The 16,121-nt window shown below is 68.6% G+C and overlaps 1 protein-coding gene across 3 annotated transcripts; it reads left to right on the top strand.

Annotated features, from left to right (window-relative positions):
- Window positions 1–108: 108 nt before the first annotated feature.
- On the top strand, window positions 109–15,555 carry FGFRL1 (fibroblast growth factor receptor like 1). 3 transcript variants are annotated; one of them, XM_023253366.2, is made up of 8 exons: window positions 1,175–1,200; window positions 1,462–1,570; window positions 1,779–1,873; window positions 11,830–12,102; window positions 13,196–13,276; window positions 13,372–13,653; window positions 13,737–14,090; window positions 14,205–15,555. In XM_023253366.2, the coding sequence occupies exons 3-8, from the start codon at window positions 1,795–1,797 to the stop codon at window positions 14,645–14,647; spliced, it is 1,512 nt and encodes a 503-aa protein (XP_023109134.1). In that variant the 5' UTR covers window positions 1,175–1,200; window positions 1,462–1,570; window positions 1,779–1,794; the 3' UTR covers window positions 14,648–15,555. The 3 variants fall into 3 exon arrangements, with proteins under 3 accessions (XP_023109133.1, XP_023109135.1, XP_023109134.1); XM_023253365.2 differs by lacking the exons at window positions 1,175–1,200; window positions 1,462–1,570 and adding an exon at window positions 109–264; XM_023253367.2 differs by lacking the exon at window positions 1,462–1,570 and having other exon boundaries at window positions 1,159–1,200.
- The last annotated feature ends 566 nt before the right edge of the window (window positions 15,556–16,121 follow it).

Raw genomic sequence — 16,121 nt, 5'->3', positions numbered from 1 at the left:
CAGGGAAGCTGGACTCCACAGCACGTGGTTCCGGTCCTGGACGCGCCAACTGCTGGTTGGGAAATCTCGGACAAATTACCTGCCTTCTCTGTGCGGGCGTTTCTTCCTCTGCTTCAGGTGACAGCAGACCCCTGCCTGGTCTGGGGGTCGTGCGCTGTTCTCTATTGTTATTGTTAATGTCCTTGTTGCCATCACAGTGGGTGACAGGCCTGAAGCCCCCAGGTGGGTGGCAAGAACATACCTGCCTTCGCTCATGGCCGCTGGGTAAGCTGAACCTCGAAGCTCCACATCCCCCAGACCTGTGCCCCCCTCCCAGAGCCGCGTGGGGTCAGAGCCGGGTCTCGAATCTCTCAGAGAGCCCCGCGGCCGTCCGGTTCGCGCCTCCTGGGGTCAGGGTTGGCCGCGGGCCCCACCAGGGCACCGGCAGTGGGCGTCTGACGCAGACACGGTTGGGTGCAGGTAAGGGGTGGGCGCCGCGGCGGGACAGGGCGGGGAGCTGCCGGCCGGGGCGGGGCGGGGTGGCAGGGGCCAGGCCGGGGCGGCGGAGACGCGCGGGGCGTGGGGGGGCGTGGCGTGGCTGGGCCGGGGGCGGGACGACGGCGGGGTTGGGGGGGGCTGGGCGGAGTCGGGCCGGCAGGGGGCGGGCGGAGGGCTCGGGCTGGGGGCGGGGCCGCGCCCCGGGGAGCCCGCCCCGCCCGCAGGCCGCCCGCACCGCGAGGGTTAAGGTCGCGAGCCCGGCGGGCGGGGCGCGCGCGCGCAGATTGGGGGAAAGTTTGGGCGCGGGGCGGGCACGGGGCGGGCGCGGGGCGAGCCGGGGCGCGCCGATTGGACGGAAGTTGTGTCGGGGCGGGGCGCGCGGCGGGCTCGGCGCTCGCTCCGGGAGAGTTGACAAAGCCCCGCAGGGAAGGACGCCTCGCGGCGCGGCGCCCCGGGCCCCTCGCCCCGCCGCCCCGGGACCCCGGCCCCGGCCTCCGGCCCCTGGACCCCACCCCCGCGCCCGCGCTGTCCCCGGCCCCCGGCCCCCGGCCCCGGCCCCGGCCCCGGCCCGAGCCGCCCCGCGCCCAGGTAGCGCCGCCCCGTCCCGAGGCCGGGCCCGGGGGGCGCGGGGCGCCGGGGGTGCGGCGCCCGGGGCGGCGATGACCGCGCAGCGCGTCCCGCGGGCCCGGCCCTGAGCCCCGCTGCCCGCCCGCCCCCGCCGAGGTGAGCCTCTGCGCGCGCCCGTGACCCCCGGGGGGCCGACTGGGAGGGCCGACTGGGGAGCACTGGGGTCCGGGGTCCCCGATCTGGTCCGGGGCTGGGGGTTGGGGGAGTGCCGGACGCCCGGGTGCGAGGCCGCGGGGCACCGGCACGCGCCGCCGCCGCCCCTGCGGGGCCAGTGGTCCTGTCCGCGCCCCGCCCCCGCCCCTGCACCCCACGTGGGCCCCCCCCCCCCCAGAGCAAATTTGTCTGCTAATGGCGCAGGCGATTATCTGCGCGGCCGCCGGTGTTGTGTGTCCCGCGGGCAGGGCCCGAGTTACAAGCGCCAGGAATCCAGACGGTGTTTGGAGACGGGGGGCGGCGGGGGAGGCCGGTAATTAGTGTAAACCCTTTGTCTGCCTTTGATACCCACGGAGCTCCCCGCCGCTGCTTCCTCCGCCCGGGGCGCTGGCAGGGAGGGCGGGGCGGCCCGCACCCCGAACCCGCGGCCCAGGACCGGGGTGCCGGCGGCCCCGGGGCCCTAGTCTAGAGGGGGGCGACCCCTACCCCGCCTGCCAGTGACTGACCCCCAACACCCCCAGGTCCGCACAGGCCAAGATGACGCCCAGCCCCACGTTGTTGCTCCTGCTGCCGCCGCTGCTGCTGGGGGCCCTCCCGCCGGCCGCCGCCGCCCGAGGTGAGTCCTGGCGCCCAGCCCGGCGCCCCGGCCTGCGCCAGCGCCGCCCCTTTCCCTCCCGGCCCTGAACCCTGCCACAGTGCCCGGCTGGCGCGCGTGCCTGCGCCCCGCCCCTACTGGCCCAGAGCTTGGCGGGTCTCCTGACCCACAGGGTCCCCCACCCAACACTGCCCATGGGGCGCCCCCAGCTCACCCACAGGGCATCCCCGGCTCACCATGCCCGCCCCCCCCCAGCTCATCTGTAGGGTCCCCCAATTCCCCCCTCAGATCCCCCCCTGCTCACCCTTGGGGCTGCATGCCAACACCCCCAGCTCACCTGTGGGGCCCCACACCGATTGGCTGAGTAGGCTCTGGCCTCAGTCCCCCTCAGGGCACACACACACACACCCATCTGTGTCCCTGAAGTTGAGGGCAGCTGGTTACTCTGGGGACTTTTGTAGAGCAGGCTCTTTGGCCACAGCGGAATCTGCAGAGACCCCTGTAGTGGCCAGGGTGCGGTCTGGGGGCAGAGGCGACCTTGTTGGTGTCTGGGACTTGTGACCCAGCCCTGTGCCCCGAGCTTGCCCACCCCAGGAAGGTGCGGGGTGTGTGGGCCGGCCGGGGGGCGCTGAGTCTCTGGAGCTTGGAGGTGCGGCATGGTGTGGGGGGTGGGGGCCTGTCTCAAGGCAGGCCCGGAGGACCCGCTGCTTCAGGCCGCACACTGTCTTTCGGCGTGTGCCGTGCCAGGACTTAGATGCGCACTCACACACCTGACGCCCAAGAAGGCAGGCCTGGAATGTCTCCCGAGGGACCTTTGCCCCCGCACCCAACCGCTCAGCAAGGGACATCCTTGGCTGTTGGATGATGGGAGATACGTGTTCACGGACTCCTGCCCGCCATGTTCCGCACCGGCCTCCCCTCAGCTAGGCGGGACCTTGGGCCAGGCCAGCCCTTTGGGTGTGTTGACCACTCAGGATTGTCCCTGCCCTGTCCACCAGTCCTCTGAGGCTTCGCACCCCTCCCCCCGCCACCCAGCGGGTACACCGAGCCCAACCCGGCCTTATATGGGCACGTTTGGGTGTTGGGTGGCAGGCGGCAGCCCAGGTGGGCCTAATGCCACAGCACCCCCCCGCCTGCCCGGCCGGGGACTGGCCGGCTGGCTTGAGGGTGGGGGCTGCTCAGGCGTGGCTGGGCCCGCCAGCGTCCTGGCCACCGCGGGCACTCGGGTCATGCCCGGCAAGGCCCCCCCACCCCCAACGGTGGCCGGCGGCCTGGACTCTGATTCCTCTTTTATCTGCGTGGCCTCCCCTCGTTCCCACACCTGCCTGTCCTCTGGCTACAGAGCCGGGGAGCCCTGGAGCCCGCTGGCCTGGGCTGGCCATTGGCCGGAGCCCGAGGCGGAGTGGTGGATGGTGGGCAGCAGTGGGCAGCGGGGCCTGCCTCAGTGCCAAGGGGCCCTTGGAGGGGCCACACCCGGCTCTGTTCCCCTGAGCCTTGGCCTCGGGGCTGCGCCTGGGATCCAGCCCTGGCCCTAGCCCTGTCCGGGAGCGGCCGGGGCCCAGGCAGCGGCAGGGGCTGAGAGCCACTCTCCAAGGGCAGGGTCCTCTGTGGCATCGGGGGCAGGGTGCTGGGGAGAGCCCCTTTCCCTGAACCATGCTGGCCTCTCCTCCAGACCTGGACTTGAGGGGCAAGGTCACCCCGGGCGCTTCCTCCTTTGCGGTTAAGCAGGCCGCGCGGCGGACCTTCAGGCCGGCCGACCAGCACAGAGGGAGCCCGGCCGCTCCTGAAAGCCGTTCTCCCCGTGCGTCACGCTTTCTGGAGTCACTGTGTCTCTAGACTCAGCTCGTGTTTTTAAAGTTTCCTTTTCTGAAAGTTTCACAATCCTGGTGGGTCTGTCTCAAACAGCTTTTTCCAAATTCAAGGAAAGATAGGATTTGGGTTTCTCACAGCGGGACCTTGAGAGGCTCAGAACCAAGTGCCTTTTCACAAACAGCGCTGGAAGAAACCGTTTAAGGGTGGCCACGTTTGAGCTTTTCCAAGGATGAGGCAGCCACCCCTTGAGGTCACTCCCCATCCTCTGGACCTTGCTGCTGTGCCCTGGGTGAGCTGAGTGCTGACCCCAGGGCCTGGGTGCCTGCCGGCCGGTGCAGCTCTCCACGAGGACAGTGCCCTCTTACCCTCAGGGCTGTTTGGGGAAGGGTCCGCCAGCGTGTGGTTCAGCGGGATGGCGTGCGGGCCTCGGGATGGCTGTGGTGGTGCGTGTGCACCGGCTGACCTTGGCCTCCGGCCAGGCCGCAGGGGGCCTCCTCCTCCCCCCCCCCCCCCCGCCCCTCCAGGCAGCGGCTGGCCAGTGTGCAGCCCCAGCTGAGGTAGATGTACGGGAGCGGGGCCCAGGCTCTGTGAGGGGGGATGTCGGCCAGCCGCCCCATTTATGTCTCGGGCCCCACTCCTGGAAGAGAAAATAAATCACTGTCCCCTCTGGGGGGAGGAGGGAGCTGCGAACAAAGTCGCCTTTAGCTGGGCCTGGAAACTCCTACCGAGGGCTCCTTCTTCATTGTGCGGGAATCAATGGGCCTTCAGCCCCCGCCCAGTGCCATGGGGAAATGTTGGTTTTTCCCGGCAGTGGCCTCAGCCTCTGGCTTGGGGTTCCGGCACTGCTTACGGTGTGGGGGGGGGGGGGAGGCAGGCGGTGGCCCTGCAGGCCCGGACCCTTGCTGCTGACCTGCTGGCCTTCTGTGCCTTCCCAGTGACTACAGCCCTGGCAGGGCCAGCACGTGGAGAGCAGGGTGTGCCCAGACCCCAGAGATGCCCCATCCGGTGCTGCCGGCCCACCCTGCCTGCCATCTGCTTTTCCTCGTGGTGGTCACTGGGTGCTCCTGCACAAACCCCACAGGTGTCCAGCAGGGCTCCCCCTGGGGCCCAAGAGAGCAGGGGCCACTGTCCTGGGCAGCCGGGAGTCCACAGTCCAGGAAGGCCGGGAGGAGGTTGGGGGAGGGGGAGGGGGTGAGGCACAGGCACCACGGTCTGGAAGGAGAGGTGGGCACTGGCCGGGTGAGGAGGGGGAAGGCCTGCAGGGGTGTGGTGTGGGCAGAGGTGGGCAGGTCACGTGGGCTGGGGTGGACGTCTTGGGGCCGCGGGTGCGTTGGCGCAGCTGGGTTGGGGGCATCTGTCGGGATAGGCCAGGACCGGGGGAGCAGCTGGGGGTGGCCTGGGGGCTCTCCCACCTGGGCAGGGCGCTGGCCTTCCTGCTCCCAGTGGGGAGTCCTGGGGTCTCCACACTCCGTGTCTCCACTGAGTGGCCGGGGGGCAGGCCTGGGGGCTGGCAGGCCTTTGCCCCACAAGGACCGGCCCCCTTGGGGAGAACCCGCATGGGGTAGGGGCTTCTGGGAGCTGTCCCTGCAATGTCAGAGGCAGCTGTGACGAGGAGGGCGCCTCATCCTCAGGCCTCTGACACCCAGGGCTTGCCATCTCGGCAGGAAACAATCGCTCTCTTCCTGCCCCAGTTTGTTAGAGATTCACACGAGCCCCGCACTGCGAAAAAATAATGGTGCCTGGGGCAGCAGGCAGTGGGGACAGAGCTGTGCTGCACTGTGGCCTGGGACCCCACGGGGCAGTGATGCCCTCTGGCCCCCACAGGGCTGAGCCCCAGGAGAGGGGGGCCACCGGCCAGGGACTTTGGGCCCCCCTCTGTGCTGCTGCAGTGGCCCGCCCACTCCTACAGGGACTTTGGGGTTCGCTCTGGGACCCGGCGCCGGATGCTGTGTGCTCCTTGAGAGGTGGGTGGCCCACCCTGCGGCCTACAGGGACTCTAGGGGTCCCACCGTGCCCAAGCTTCATGCCCTCTGGCCTGTCCTCAAGAAGAGGGCTGCGGGCTGTGGGCAGGGGGAGGGGGCAGTGCGGGTGTGGAGGGCAGCGTGGGGCTCTCTGACTGGGGCTTGCCCGGGCTGTTGGGTGGGTGGGGCTCTCTAATGCCTGAGCCCTCACAGTAGGTGGAGCGTTGCTTCTGCCCAAAGGCCAACCTCTGGCCCACGGGAGACATCCTGTCACTCTTCCGAGGCCGTGCGGGTTGGAGCCCACAGGGCAGGGCCCCTTGGGTGGTCTGGGCCTCTGGTCCTGTCACCCTGTCCTGTGGGTCCAGTGCCAGCATGTGAGGGAGGCGCAGTGGACAAGGTCCTTCTTGGTTCCTTGGCAGCTGGGGGTGGGGCCAGGCCCCTCTGGGGAGGTGGTGATGCGGGTTCTCGGCGAGTGATGTTTTTGTGAGAGGGGATGGGTGGCGGGTTCGGGCAGGGGTCGGCTTGGAGTCTGGGCGGCGGGCTTGGCGAGATCTGGACACAGCCACCGGGGTGTCCGGCTGGGCCCCCGCGGTGGGCTCTGTGGCAGCGGGTCTGGGCACTGGATCGGTCGCCGCCAGCTGTTGGCGGTTTACACGGGGTTCCCCCGGGGCAGCGGGACTGTCAGGGTGATGCTCTGTGGCCCTTGTGTGTGCCCCGGGAGTGGCAAAGAGGAGGAGCCCTGGAACCGGGGGTCTGCCGGAGGCCCCCCCGGGGGGATTCCAGGGAAGGGAACAGACCCGGTGGGCCCCATCCAGCCTGTCACCTTAGTTTGTGCTCCTGGTGGGGTGGACTGGGCACCCCCGCCATCTTCCTTGCTCGGTGGGTCAGTCTGTCCCTTTGCTGCACCCAGAATGGCCTGGTTTCTGGGGCAACCACCTGTCCTTCGGGTCCTACCGGTTCCAGCACAGACCCTGTGGGTCCAGCCCCCAGGGGCCGCCCTGGGGCCTGTGTGTGCGTGTGCACGTGTGTGTGTGTGTGTGTGTGTGCCCGAGTGGCTCGGAGCCAGGGCAGAGGCTGGCCCCTGCCTCCCATGTCCACCGTGTGGTGGTCCTCACCTGTGGCCCCTCCTGTTGGTATCCTCCTTGGGGAGGGCACTGGCCCCAGGGCCACCGAGTCCGGGCCCTCCCAGCCACCCCCCTGCCGGTGCTTGCTCCCCATGGGAGAACGGCACAGGTGCCCCTGTCTCGCAGAGAGTGCCCACCTGGCCTGCCTGGTGTCGGGTGTCCAGACAGGCTGGGCAGGACCTGCCTCCCTTCCCTGCCCTCCCTCTGGGGCCGCGTGACCTCTCCAGGAGGGAGGCCTCTGGGGGCCGCTGGCAGCTGCCCGAAGTCACTTCGCAGCCAGTGCCAGTGTGGTCAGCCTGACGACCACCTACCCCCCAGCCAGAGAATTACCTGCCGGCTGGAAGTTTCTGGGGCTTCTCAGGGGCTACCAGGAGTGGAGCTGGCCGTGGCGTGCCGGCCAAGTGGTTCTGGCACACCCTCACTGCCACTGCGTCCGTGGCCGCGGGGTTGGGGGCTGCGATGATGTGAGGCTCCCTGGCGCGTGGGCCCTGGGAGGGGCGGCGTCTGGCCCGGCTCCTCACGGAGGGGGCTTGGGGTCAGCAGATCACAAGCGCCGTGGGCAGCGGGGAGAGGCAGAGGCTCTAGAGGCCCTAGACGGACCTGAACAGAGCAGGGGGCCTGGGGGTGGTGCAGGTGGAGTGGCCAGGGCGGGCCACCCCGAAAGGGGCATGGCAGGCCCCGCGGGAGGGCAGGGAAGGGGGGTGTTGGGAAGGTGTATCGGCTCGTAGAATCTTCTGCACGCGTGTGCTTTTTCAAAACCCTAACTGCACTACGTCGGTATTTGACGTTCCGGGGCTCGGTTGGGAAGGTTTAACAGGAGGGCAGGCAGCGCACAGGCCGTGAGGGTTAGGGGGGCGTGCGTGCTGAGTTTCAGGCGGCCCCCGAGGGCCTGTGAAAATGGTCGGGGTCTGTCCCTGTCTCTCGGTTCCTCCCAGCGCCCCTACCCCTTTGGCCCTGCCGGGGCCCACGGGATGGGAGAGGCGTCGTCTGGGGTGATGGCGGGACCTCCTTGTGCTATAGCTGGGGGAGCGGTGCTCCTAGCCGGATGGGGCAAGGGGGTGTGGGCTTCGGGGTGTGTGCACAGTGCTCCAAGGTATGCTGCATCCTGGGGTGAGGGGTCTGCGTCCACTGTAGGAGTGTGTCTGGTTGTGTGTGTGTGTGCTTGGGGGACTGTCTGCGGGGAGAGTGTGTGCATCTTGGGGGGCAGCACCTGAGGGATGTTGCTTCTGGGGGACGGCATGTGTGGGGGGACAGCGTCTGGGGGACAGCCTGTGTGTCTGGGGGACAGCACCTGGGGGGACAGCCTGTGCATCTGGGGGACAGCCTGTGTATCTGAGGGACAGTGTCTGGGGACAGCCTGTGCGTCTGGGGACAGCCTGTGTGTCTTGGGGACAGTGTCTGGGGGACAGCCTGTACGTCTGGGGACAGCCTGTGCATCTGGGAGACAGTGTCCGGGGGACAGTCTGTGCATCTGGAGACAGTATGTGCGTCTGGGGGACAGCCTGTGCATCTGGGGGACAGTGTCTGGGGGGACAGCCTGTGTATCTGAGGGACAGTGTCTGGGGACAGCCTGTACATCTGGGGACAGCCTGTGTGTCTGGGGGACAGTGTCCGGGGGACAGTCTGTGCATCTGGGGACAGCCTGTGCATCCGGGGGACAGCCTGTGCATCTGGGGGACAGTGTCTGGGGGACAGCCTGTGTGTCTGGGGGACAGCACCTGGGGGGACAGCCTGTGTATCTGAGGGACAGTGTCTGGGGACAGCCTGTGTGTCTGGGGGACAGTGTCCGGGGGACAGCCTGTGCATCCGGGGGACAGCCTGTGCATCTGGACGGCAGCTAGGAAGCCTGGATGTGTGGGGCCGTCCAGGTTGCCGCACCCTGGCCTCTCCGGCCACCCCTGTTCCTGGCCATGTTTTCACGGCTGTGGGGGAGGAGGGCAGGGAGGATAGAGGGAGGAAGGGGGATGTGGTGACCCTGTCTACCACCTTGATGTTCAGCCCCCTTGAGGGGTGAGACCCAGCCCCAGCCTCTTCTTACCCCTGTGTCTGCCCGTCCCGTGTGACCGTCTACATCCTCCCCATGCTCCAAACTTCCCAGGGCTGTGGCTTGGGCCGTGTGCAGGGATGGGCCTTCTGGTGGTGGTGCTCGTGGGAGGAGGGGCTGATGCTGGCTGGAAGGACCCCAGAGGAGACCAGGGCCTTGGTGCCAGGGCCCCCAGGCTGCCCTGGAGCTGTCAGGCTTTCCTCCTGGGAGGGGACGGGAAACCGGCTGCCTCCCCCACCCACATGCCCTCCAGGCGCCCATCTCTCTCAGCTCTTGCCTCAGTTTCCCCCTGGCTGAGTGGGTTGGACACCCTGACCAGGTGGAACAATGGGGGCTTGTATTTCCCAGGCTAAATATAGAGCTGTGGCCGTGGTGCTGGCGGCCAAAATTCCCAGGAATCTGGGGGGGGGGGGGGGGCGGGCCTCCCTCCTGTGAGCCTGCTGGGGTCTCCGCAAAGGCAGGACTTGGAGGGGGCAGGGCAGGCCTGGCCTGGGGTCCAGTAGAGCTCAGGTGGGGGTGGGGCAGGACTGGCCCGGGGGAGGGGAAGGGGGCTGTTTGCTTTAGGATAAGGCTGGCTCCAGCTGGGGCCTCTGGCTGCCGGCCTGCCTGTCCCCTGTCCTGCTTGCGGGCCGGCCCTCGGGGCCACACTTCCGGTCCGTCTGGCAGTTGGCTCTGTCCTCCTCCCTCTCCACAGTTTCCAAGGGGGCCCGTGGCCTCTGAGGCCCAGTAGATGCCTGGTCCCTCAACTTGTCAAACTCCTGCCTGGTGCAGAGGGGGCTGGGCTGGAGGTGGACCCCTCCCCCCAACCCCCTCAACCACTGTCAGATGGGTCCTTTCTCTGTCACTGAGGCAGGTTCCTCCCAGGGTGGGAGGTGTCGGGCCAGCCCCATGTCGTGCCCCCAGGATGGGGTTGGACAGGCAGAGGTGGAGAGGGACACTGCCCCTCAGGCCAGGCAGTGTTCTGTCCCCCTGCACTTTCCAGGCAGTTCGTGCGTCTGTGTGTGCACACGTCTGTGTGCCCAGGTGTCAGCTTGGGAGGCCCAGGGCACGGGGGGGCTGGGGGGTGGGGGTGGTGGTGCCCTCTTTGTCCTGCAGCCTGGGAGGCCCCTTTGAATAGTGACAGGTGTCGGACAGGGCCTGCCTGGGAACGAGGCCGGGACCCTGAGCGGTTGGGGGGCCCCGCAGACAGTTGAGAAATTAGGGGGCGGCAGGTCTCAGCGGCCCTCCCTGTTCTTCCCGCCCTTTCCAGGGATACTGGGGTTCTGGTGAGGAGGGGGCTGGCTGGGAGTGCCGAGATGGCCTGGGGCCCACGGTGCACGGTTAGGGGCCCCACGGCAGGAGCAGGGGGACCCCAGTGGAGGCAGAATATGGGTGCAGGGAAGAAGCGTTGCTGCAAGTCTGGGTGTGGGCTTGGTGGGTGGGGTGTGGCAGCAGGCGTGGGCGAGATTGTGGGTGGGGGCTGGGTAGGCCGGTGCCCACAACCTCTAGCCCCCTTTCTGTTTGGAGTCGTAGAGGGAACGGCCCAGTGTTGCTGTGTCCCCCACTTCCCCCGTCCCCCCAGCAAAGCTGGAGTCGGAGCTCAGGACCCCTCCCCGCCCGGACCCTGGTCTATCCACATGGGGACCAGCCCCCACCGCCCCCCAGCACCTGCAGACCAGTGGTGAGGGGCTGTGCTCTGCAAGGGTCCCCTGGGGGTGGGAGGTGACAGACAGGAAGCCGCCGCTTGAGCCTCCAAAGAGCCCGCGGAAGCACTTTGGGTCCTGGACGCAAAGGCCGCTAAGGTAGCCAGCTGGTAATTGCATGTTGAAGGAATACCAGCTGCTTATTAAAAACACATGCTGCCCTCAGGCCCCGTGGCGATAGCCTCTCGGAGCAGCGGCCGCCTCCTGGCACCTCCGTGAGGCCGGGATGGGATGCCGGCCCTCCCGGCCTGAGTGGCCAGTGTGGGGTGAATGCCCCTTGCCCACAGCTGGAGGGTGGGGTCTCCGGAGCTGGGAAGGGCAGCCGGGTGCCTGTGGCTGCCTCTCCTGGTCTGGGGGGGGGGCGGGTACGGTGGGTGGGGTGACTGTCGGAGCCCGGCACCCCTGTGGCTGCAGACTGGCCCAGGCTCGAGGCGCAGGCATGGGACAGGGGACCTGAGGGTTGGCCAGGAGACCGCCCTGCTTCTTTCGGACACCTGCAGCGTCCTTCCCCGCGTCCTGGTCACCCCCACCATCCCTGCACTCGGGCACAGAGGTGCTGAAGCTGGCCCGAGACTCACGGGTGAGGGTGGCCTTCTCGTTGCTCAGGGGCACCATGGCCTCAGCCCACAGCTCAGGCTTCTCCCGTTGGGGTGCAGTGGGCAGTGGCTGCCACCAGACGGGAACCTTGCACTTAGGCCTGGCACCTGGCTCCTCGCCCTCTGACCCCAGGGCCTTGGGGTCCTGCTCCCCCCCCCCCGCCCCCGCCCAGGGATGAGCCACCCGGTGTGGTGTGACTGGGAACAGCAGAGCCTTCGGCCCTGCAGGCGGCCCCGGGCAGATGGGGCCCACGCACACACGGGCGCAGACGTGGGCCACCGGCCACGCCTGTTCGTGCCGCATGGACTCGCTCACAGGCAGGCCGCACACGCGGGCACTCGCTGTGTGTGGGAGGCAGTGAGGGGCCGCTCTGGCTCGCCTGCGGGCATGCACCCTGGGTGACCCGCTCCAGCCAACCTGTATCTTGACTACCACGTACGTGACGGGTGCTGGGGGGGTCGTGAGCCAGAGCCTGGCTCGCCGTGGGAGCTCCGTGGGCGTGGGCTTGGCGTGCGGTGGGTCCAGGGTGAACGCCAGCTGCTGTGGCCTGGGAGCAGGGCCCCGGGCTTCAGCCCACCCCCCCCCCCCCACCCCGCCGCCCCGGTCTGTGCCGGGCAGGTGTATCTGTGTGGAGTCCTGGGTGGGGACCCGACGGGGACGGCCCCCTCCCCCTGGCTCCCAGCAGCCCTGCCTGCCTGGACCCCTGACTACCTGCCAGCCCCCTCCTCTCTGACTGAGCCCTCTGGCCCGCCCGCAGGCCCCCCGAGGATGGCGGACAAGGTGGTTTCGAGGCAGGTGGCCCGTCTGGGCCGCACCGTGAGGCTGCAGTGCCCCGTGGAGGGGGACCCGCCACCGCTCACCATGTGGACCAAGGATGGCCGCACAATCCACGGCGGCTGGAGCCGCTTCCGCGTGCTGCCCCAGGGCCTGAAGGTGAAGGAGGTCGAGCGAGACGATGCTGGCGCCTACGTGTGCAAGGCCACCAACGGCTTCGGCAGCCTCAGCGTCAACTATACCCTCATCGTGATGGGTCAGTGGTGACCGTGTCAGGGCGCGTGGGGGCGGGCCGGGCCGGGGCTGCGCCCTGTGAGCCCTGAGTCAGCACCACCCCGGCTCCCCCCGCCCCACCCCGCCCCATCCCTGCCTGAGCTCAGCCCCCTGCCTCCCAGGATGAGACCCGTCCCTGCCTGCCTCCTCCGGGCCCAGGACAGGGGCTTGATCTCTGTCGTCATCCCCGGCCCGGGGCCCCTGCTCCTTCTCAGGCCTGTACCTCGGGGTCCCCCTCCTCCCAAAGGTTCTGCTGACCGGGAGACTGAGGCTGGCTAGGGGGCGGCAGGAGTGGGCGTGGGGGAGCCCCAGGGTGGTGGTCCCACTGAAGGGCCGGCTGGGCGGGCTGACGGCCCTGGGTGTCGGCTCTCACTTTGAGGCTCAGATTTCAGAGTTCAGAGGGGCCGCCCAGGGCCTTCTGTTCTCTTTTGCCTCTGGGGCCCGGGCTTGGGGACTGGCGGGGTCCCCGGCGACACACCCTCCAGTACACATGTACCAGGCGCATGGCTGGCCCTGCCCCCCACGGGCCCCGGGGGTGGGGCTCCCCGGGGCAGGCTCCCTCCGAGCCGTGGCGGCCGTCTCACAAAGGGGGAGCCTGACCTGTACCACCCCCTCACTGGGTCCCGGGCTGGGTGGAGGCGGCTGTCACGGGAGGGGCATTCCTCAGCCTGCCCCACCCCCGCGGGGCCCCTGCTCCGGACTGTGGAATGGGAACCCTGTGCGTGTCCCCCCCACTGTCCTCTGAAAGGGGAGGACGACTAGGTGGTATGTGAGCCATGTCAGCTCACCAAGGCCTCGGCGCCTTGATGTGGGCTAGGGTTACTGCAGCTGCCGGCGGGGCTGGCCCCCTCCTCCCATTGGCCTTACAGACCCCCCGGAGCCGGAGTGTGGGGGCGGGCGGCCAGCTCTGTTGGGGTCACCTGCACCCAGGGGGTAGGCTGGGCGGGCCGCTCTTCCCAGCTGTCTCTGGGATTCTGAGATGCGGGTGTGCTCCCAAGGGCTCCCAGTTGTGTTTCTAGAGCCTTCCCAGCTGGGCCCAAGGCCGGGGCCCTTCTCACGTGCCCTCGTCTCTGCAGATGACACTGGCCCGGGAAGGGAGCGTCTGGGGCACGACGGCCCTTCTGGGGGCCAGGAGGACCCGGCCGGCAAGCAGTGGGGTGAGATGGGGCTGGCGTCTCCCTTCCCCTCGGGCGCGGGTGGGGGGCTGGCCTGCCCGGTGCCTTGCTGACCTCGGTGCCGCCCCGTCCCGCAGCACGGCCCCGCTTCACACAGCCCTCCAAGATGAGGCGCCGGGTGATCGCGCGGCCGGTGGGCAGCTCCGTGCGGCTCAAGTGCGTGGCCAGTGGGCACCCACGGCCCGACATCATGTGGATGAAGGATGACCAGGCCTTGACGGGCTTGGAGGCCGGCGAGCACAGGAAGAAGTGGACGCTGAGCCTGAAAAACCTGCGTCCCGAGGACAGCGGCAAGTACACGTGTCGCGTGTCGAACCGGGCGGGCGCCATCAACGCAACCTACAAGGTGGACGTGATCCGTGAGTGCCAGGCCTGGGGGGGGGGGGGGGCGGGGAGCCGGCGGTGCCCGGGGCGAGTGCCGACGCGCTGTGTCCTCGCGCAGAGCGGACGCGCTCCAAGCCTGTCCTCACGGGCACGCACCCCGTGAACACGACGGTGGACTTCGGGGGCACCACGTCCTTCCAGTGCAAAGTGCGCAGCGACGTGAAGCCGGTGATCCAGTGGCTGAAGCGCGTGGAGTACGGCACCGAGGGCCGCTACAACTCCACCATCGATGTGGGCGGCCAGAAGTTCGTGGTGCTGCCCACGGGCGACGTGTGGTCGCGGCCCGACGGCTCCTACCTCAACAAGCTGCTCATCACCCGCGCCCGCCAGGACGACGCGGGCATGTACATCTGCCTGGGCGCCAACACCATGGGCTACAGCTTCCGCAGCGCCTTCCTCACCGTGCTGCCAGGTGCGTGCGCCCGCTCCCGGCCCCGGGGCCCCTCCGTGCCGCGGGCCGGCCTCTTGTCGCTGGGACCCGTGGCGCCGTTCCCCTCCCCACCCCCCTCCTCGGTCCCTCTTGCAGACCCCAAGCCACCAGGGCCGCCCGTGGCCCCCTCGTCCTCGACCGCTAGCTTGCCGTGGCCCGTGGTTATCGGCATCCCGGCCGGCGCCGTCTTCATCCTGGGCACCGTGCTCCTGTGGCTCTGCCAGGCCAAGAAGAAGCCGTGTGCGCCCGTGCCTGCCCCTCCTCTGCCCGCACACCGTCTGCCCGCGACTGCCCGCGACCGTGGTGGGGACAAGGACCTTCCTGTGCCCTCCGCCCTCGGCACCGCCCCCGGTGTGGGGCCGTGTGAGGAGCTGGGGCCTCCGGCAGGGCCCCAACACCTGCTGGGCCCCGGCCCGTCTGCCGGTCCCAGACTCTACCCCAAGCTCTACACGGACGTGCACACGCACACGCACACGCACACGCACTCTCACGTGGAGGGCAAGGTTCACCAGCACCAGCACATCCACTACCAGTGCTAGACGGCCACACCTCTGGGGCGCCGGCCCGCGGCAGCTCTCGGTGCCGTGGGGGTGGGCACGTGGAGGTCAGGGTGGGCAGGCTGGGGGAGAGGGCCACCGAGGGAGACAGACCACAGGCAGGAGGCGCGGCCAGCACCCCGGGTGCCCGGTGTGTAGGACACACACACACACGTATGACCTGGCTCTGGACACACACACACACACACACACACACACACACCCTCAGACTGAGACGCTTTGGGGAAGGCCCGTGTTTGTAACTTTGCAGTGTGCATGTAGCAGCGTGCTCGTTGATGAAGGAATCCCTTGGCTCCTGTGAGGATTTCACAGGGACCACGGTCAAGCCACCCCTCCCCGCGCCTGGCAGGAGATCTGAGAGGCACCCTGGCTTCGCGAACCGAGACTTCCCGCCCCCTGCCCTGTGCCTGCCGCCTGCGTCCCTGCCCAGGCCTCCGCAGGTGGGGGGGGGCGGCTATTTCTGCCACCACGCGTCTGGGTGCCCAGGAGTCCCCCTCCCCACCCCCCCCTGCCCCGGGGACCCTGGGCCAGGAGGTCAGGCACAGCGGTCCCCGCCGCGTCCCGAGAGGCCGGAGCCCGGCCCCGGGGTGACCCTGCCCCGCCCGGCCTCACACTGCCAGAGATAAGGGCCCTCGATATTTATATTTAAGAAATTAAGATAATAATATTAATGCTGGAAGGAAGGTGGCGCCACAGACCCGGCCTGTCCCTGGGCCGGGATGCACCTGGCCTGATGGCCAACCGAATGGCCCGACCTCGGGGGGCCACACACCCATGTCCCACTGCCGGTGGCAGCCCCAGACCTCTGTAATTTTATATAGATTTTGAGCTGAAGCTTCGTATATTTAATTTATTTTGTTAAACAAGAAAAGGTGCATCCTTTCCCCTAAGCTGGCGTTTCTGTCTTTGGCATGTGTGTGTCTGCACGTCTGTGGGCCTGAGCACGTGTGCAGGTGTGTGTCTGAGTGTGTGCAGGTGTGTGTAGGTCTGCGTCTCTGTGCACGTGTGTCCGTGTTCACGCACGTGTGTCCGTGCACCAGGCTTGGGCCGCAGAAGCAGGAGCAAAGAAGGTTCTCGGGAGTCCCCGAGTTGGCCTGAGCCTCTGGGGCCGACACTGTGGGGTCCCTGGGGCTTCTCACCAGCTCCCCCGACCGGAACTCTGGCTGCTGCGTCTGTAGCGTTGACTGCCTCACGCCTGCAGGTGCCTCCTTGGGGAGCTGGAGTCCTGCATTCCTGGCCCGGGGAGCATCCCCTCTGCCAGTGTGGCCCCTGTGGCCCTCTGGCTTATGCTCTGGGGGTTCAGCTGGTGGCCTCGGGGGGCCGGGGCCTCGTCACCTCCGTCTGGGTGCCCGCTGCCTATCGGGCACAGTCCCGAGTCCGCCAGCCACCGCCAGGTTGTGAACAATGGTCTCGTTCTCCAGATGGGGAAACTGAGGCTGGGATTCGCTGCCTCTGG

The sequence above is a fragment of the Felis catus genome, chromosome B1 (assembly GCF_018350175.1).
Source record: "Felis catus isolate Fca126 chromosome B1, F.catus_Fca126_mat1.0, whole genome shotgun sequence".
NCBI lineage: Eukaryota > Metazoa > Chordata > Mammalia > Carnivora > Felidae > Felis > Felis catus.
The sequence above is the reverse complement of the archived record's forward strand: the minus strand, read 5'-3'. Positions and strand labels throughout refer to the sequence as shown.

What these genes read in the sequence shown, in the direction of transcription:
- FGFRL1 (XM_023253365.2), top strand. An exon ending in CTATACCCTCATCGTGATGG is followed by an intron (nt 12,103 to 13,195) that starts GTCAGTGGTGAC and finishes TCGTCTCTGCAG; the next exon opens with ATGACACTGGCCCGGGAAGG. An exon ending in CTACAAGGTGGACGTGATCC is followed by an intron (nt 13,654 to 13,736) that starts GTGAGTGCCAGG and finishes GTCCTCGCGCAG; the next exon opens with AGCGGACGCGCTCCAAGCCT.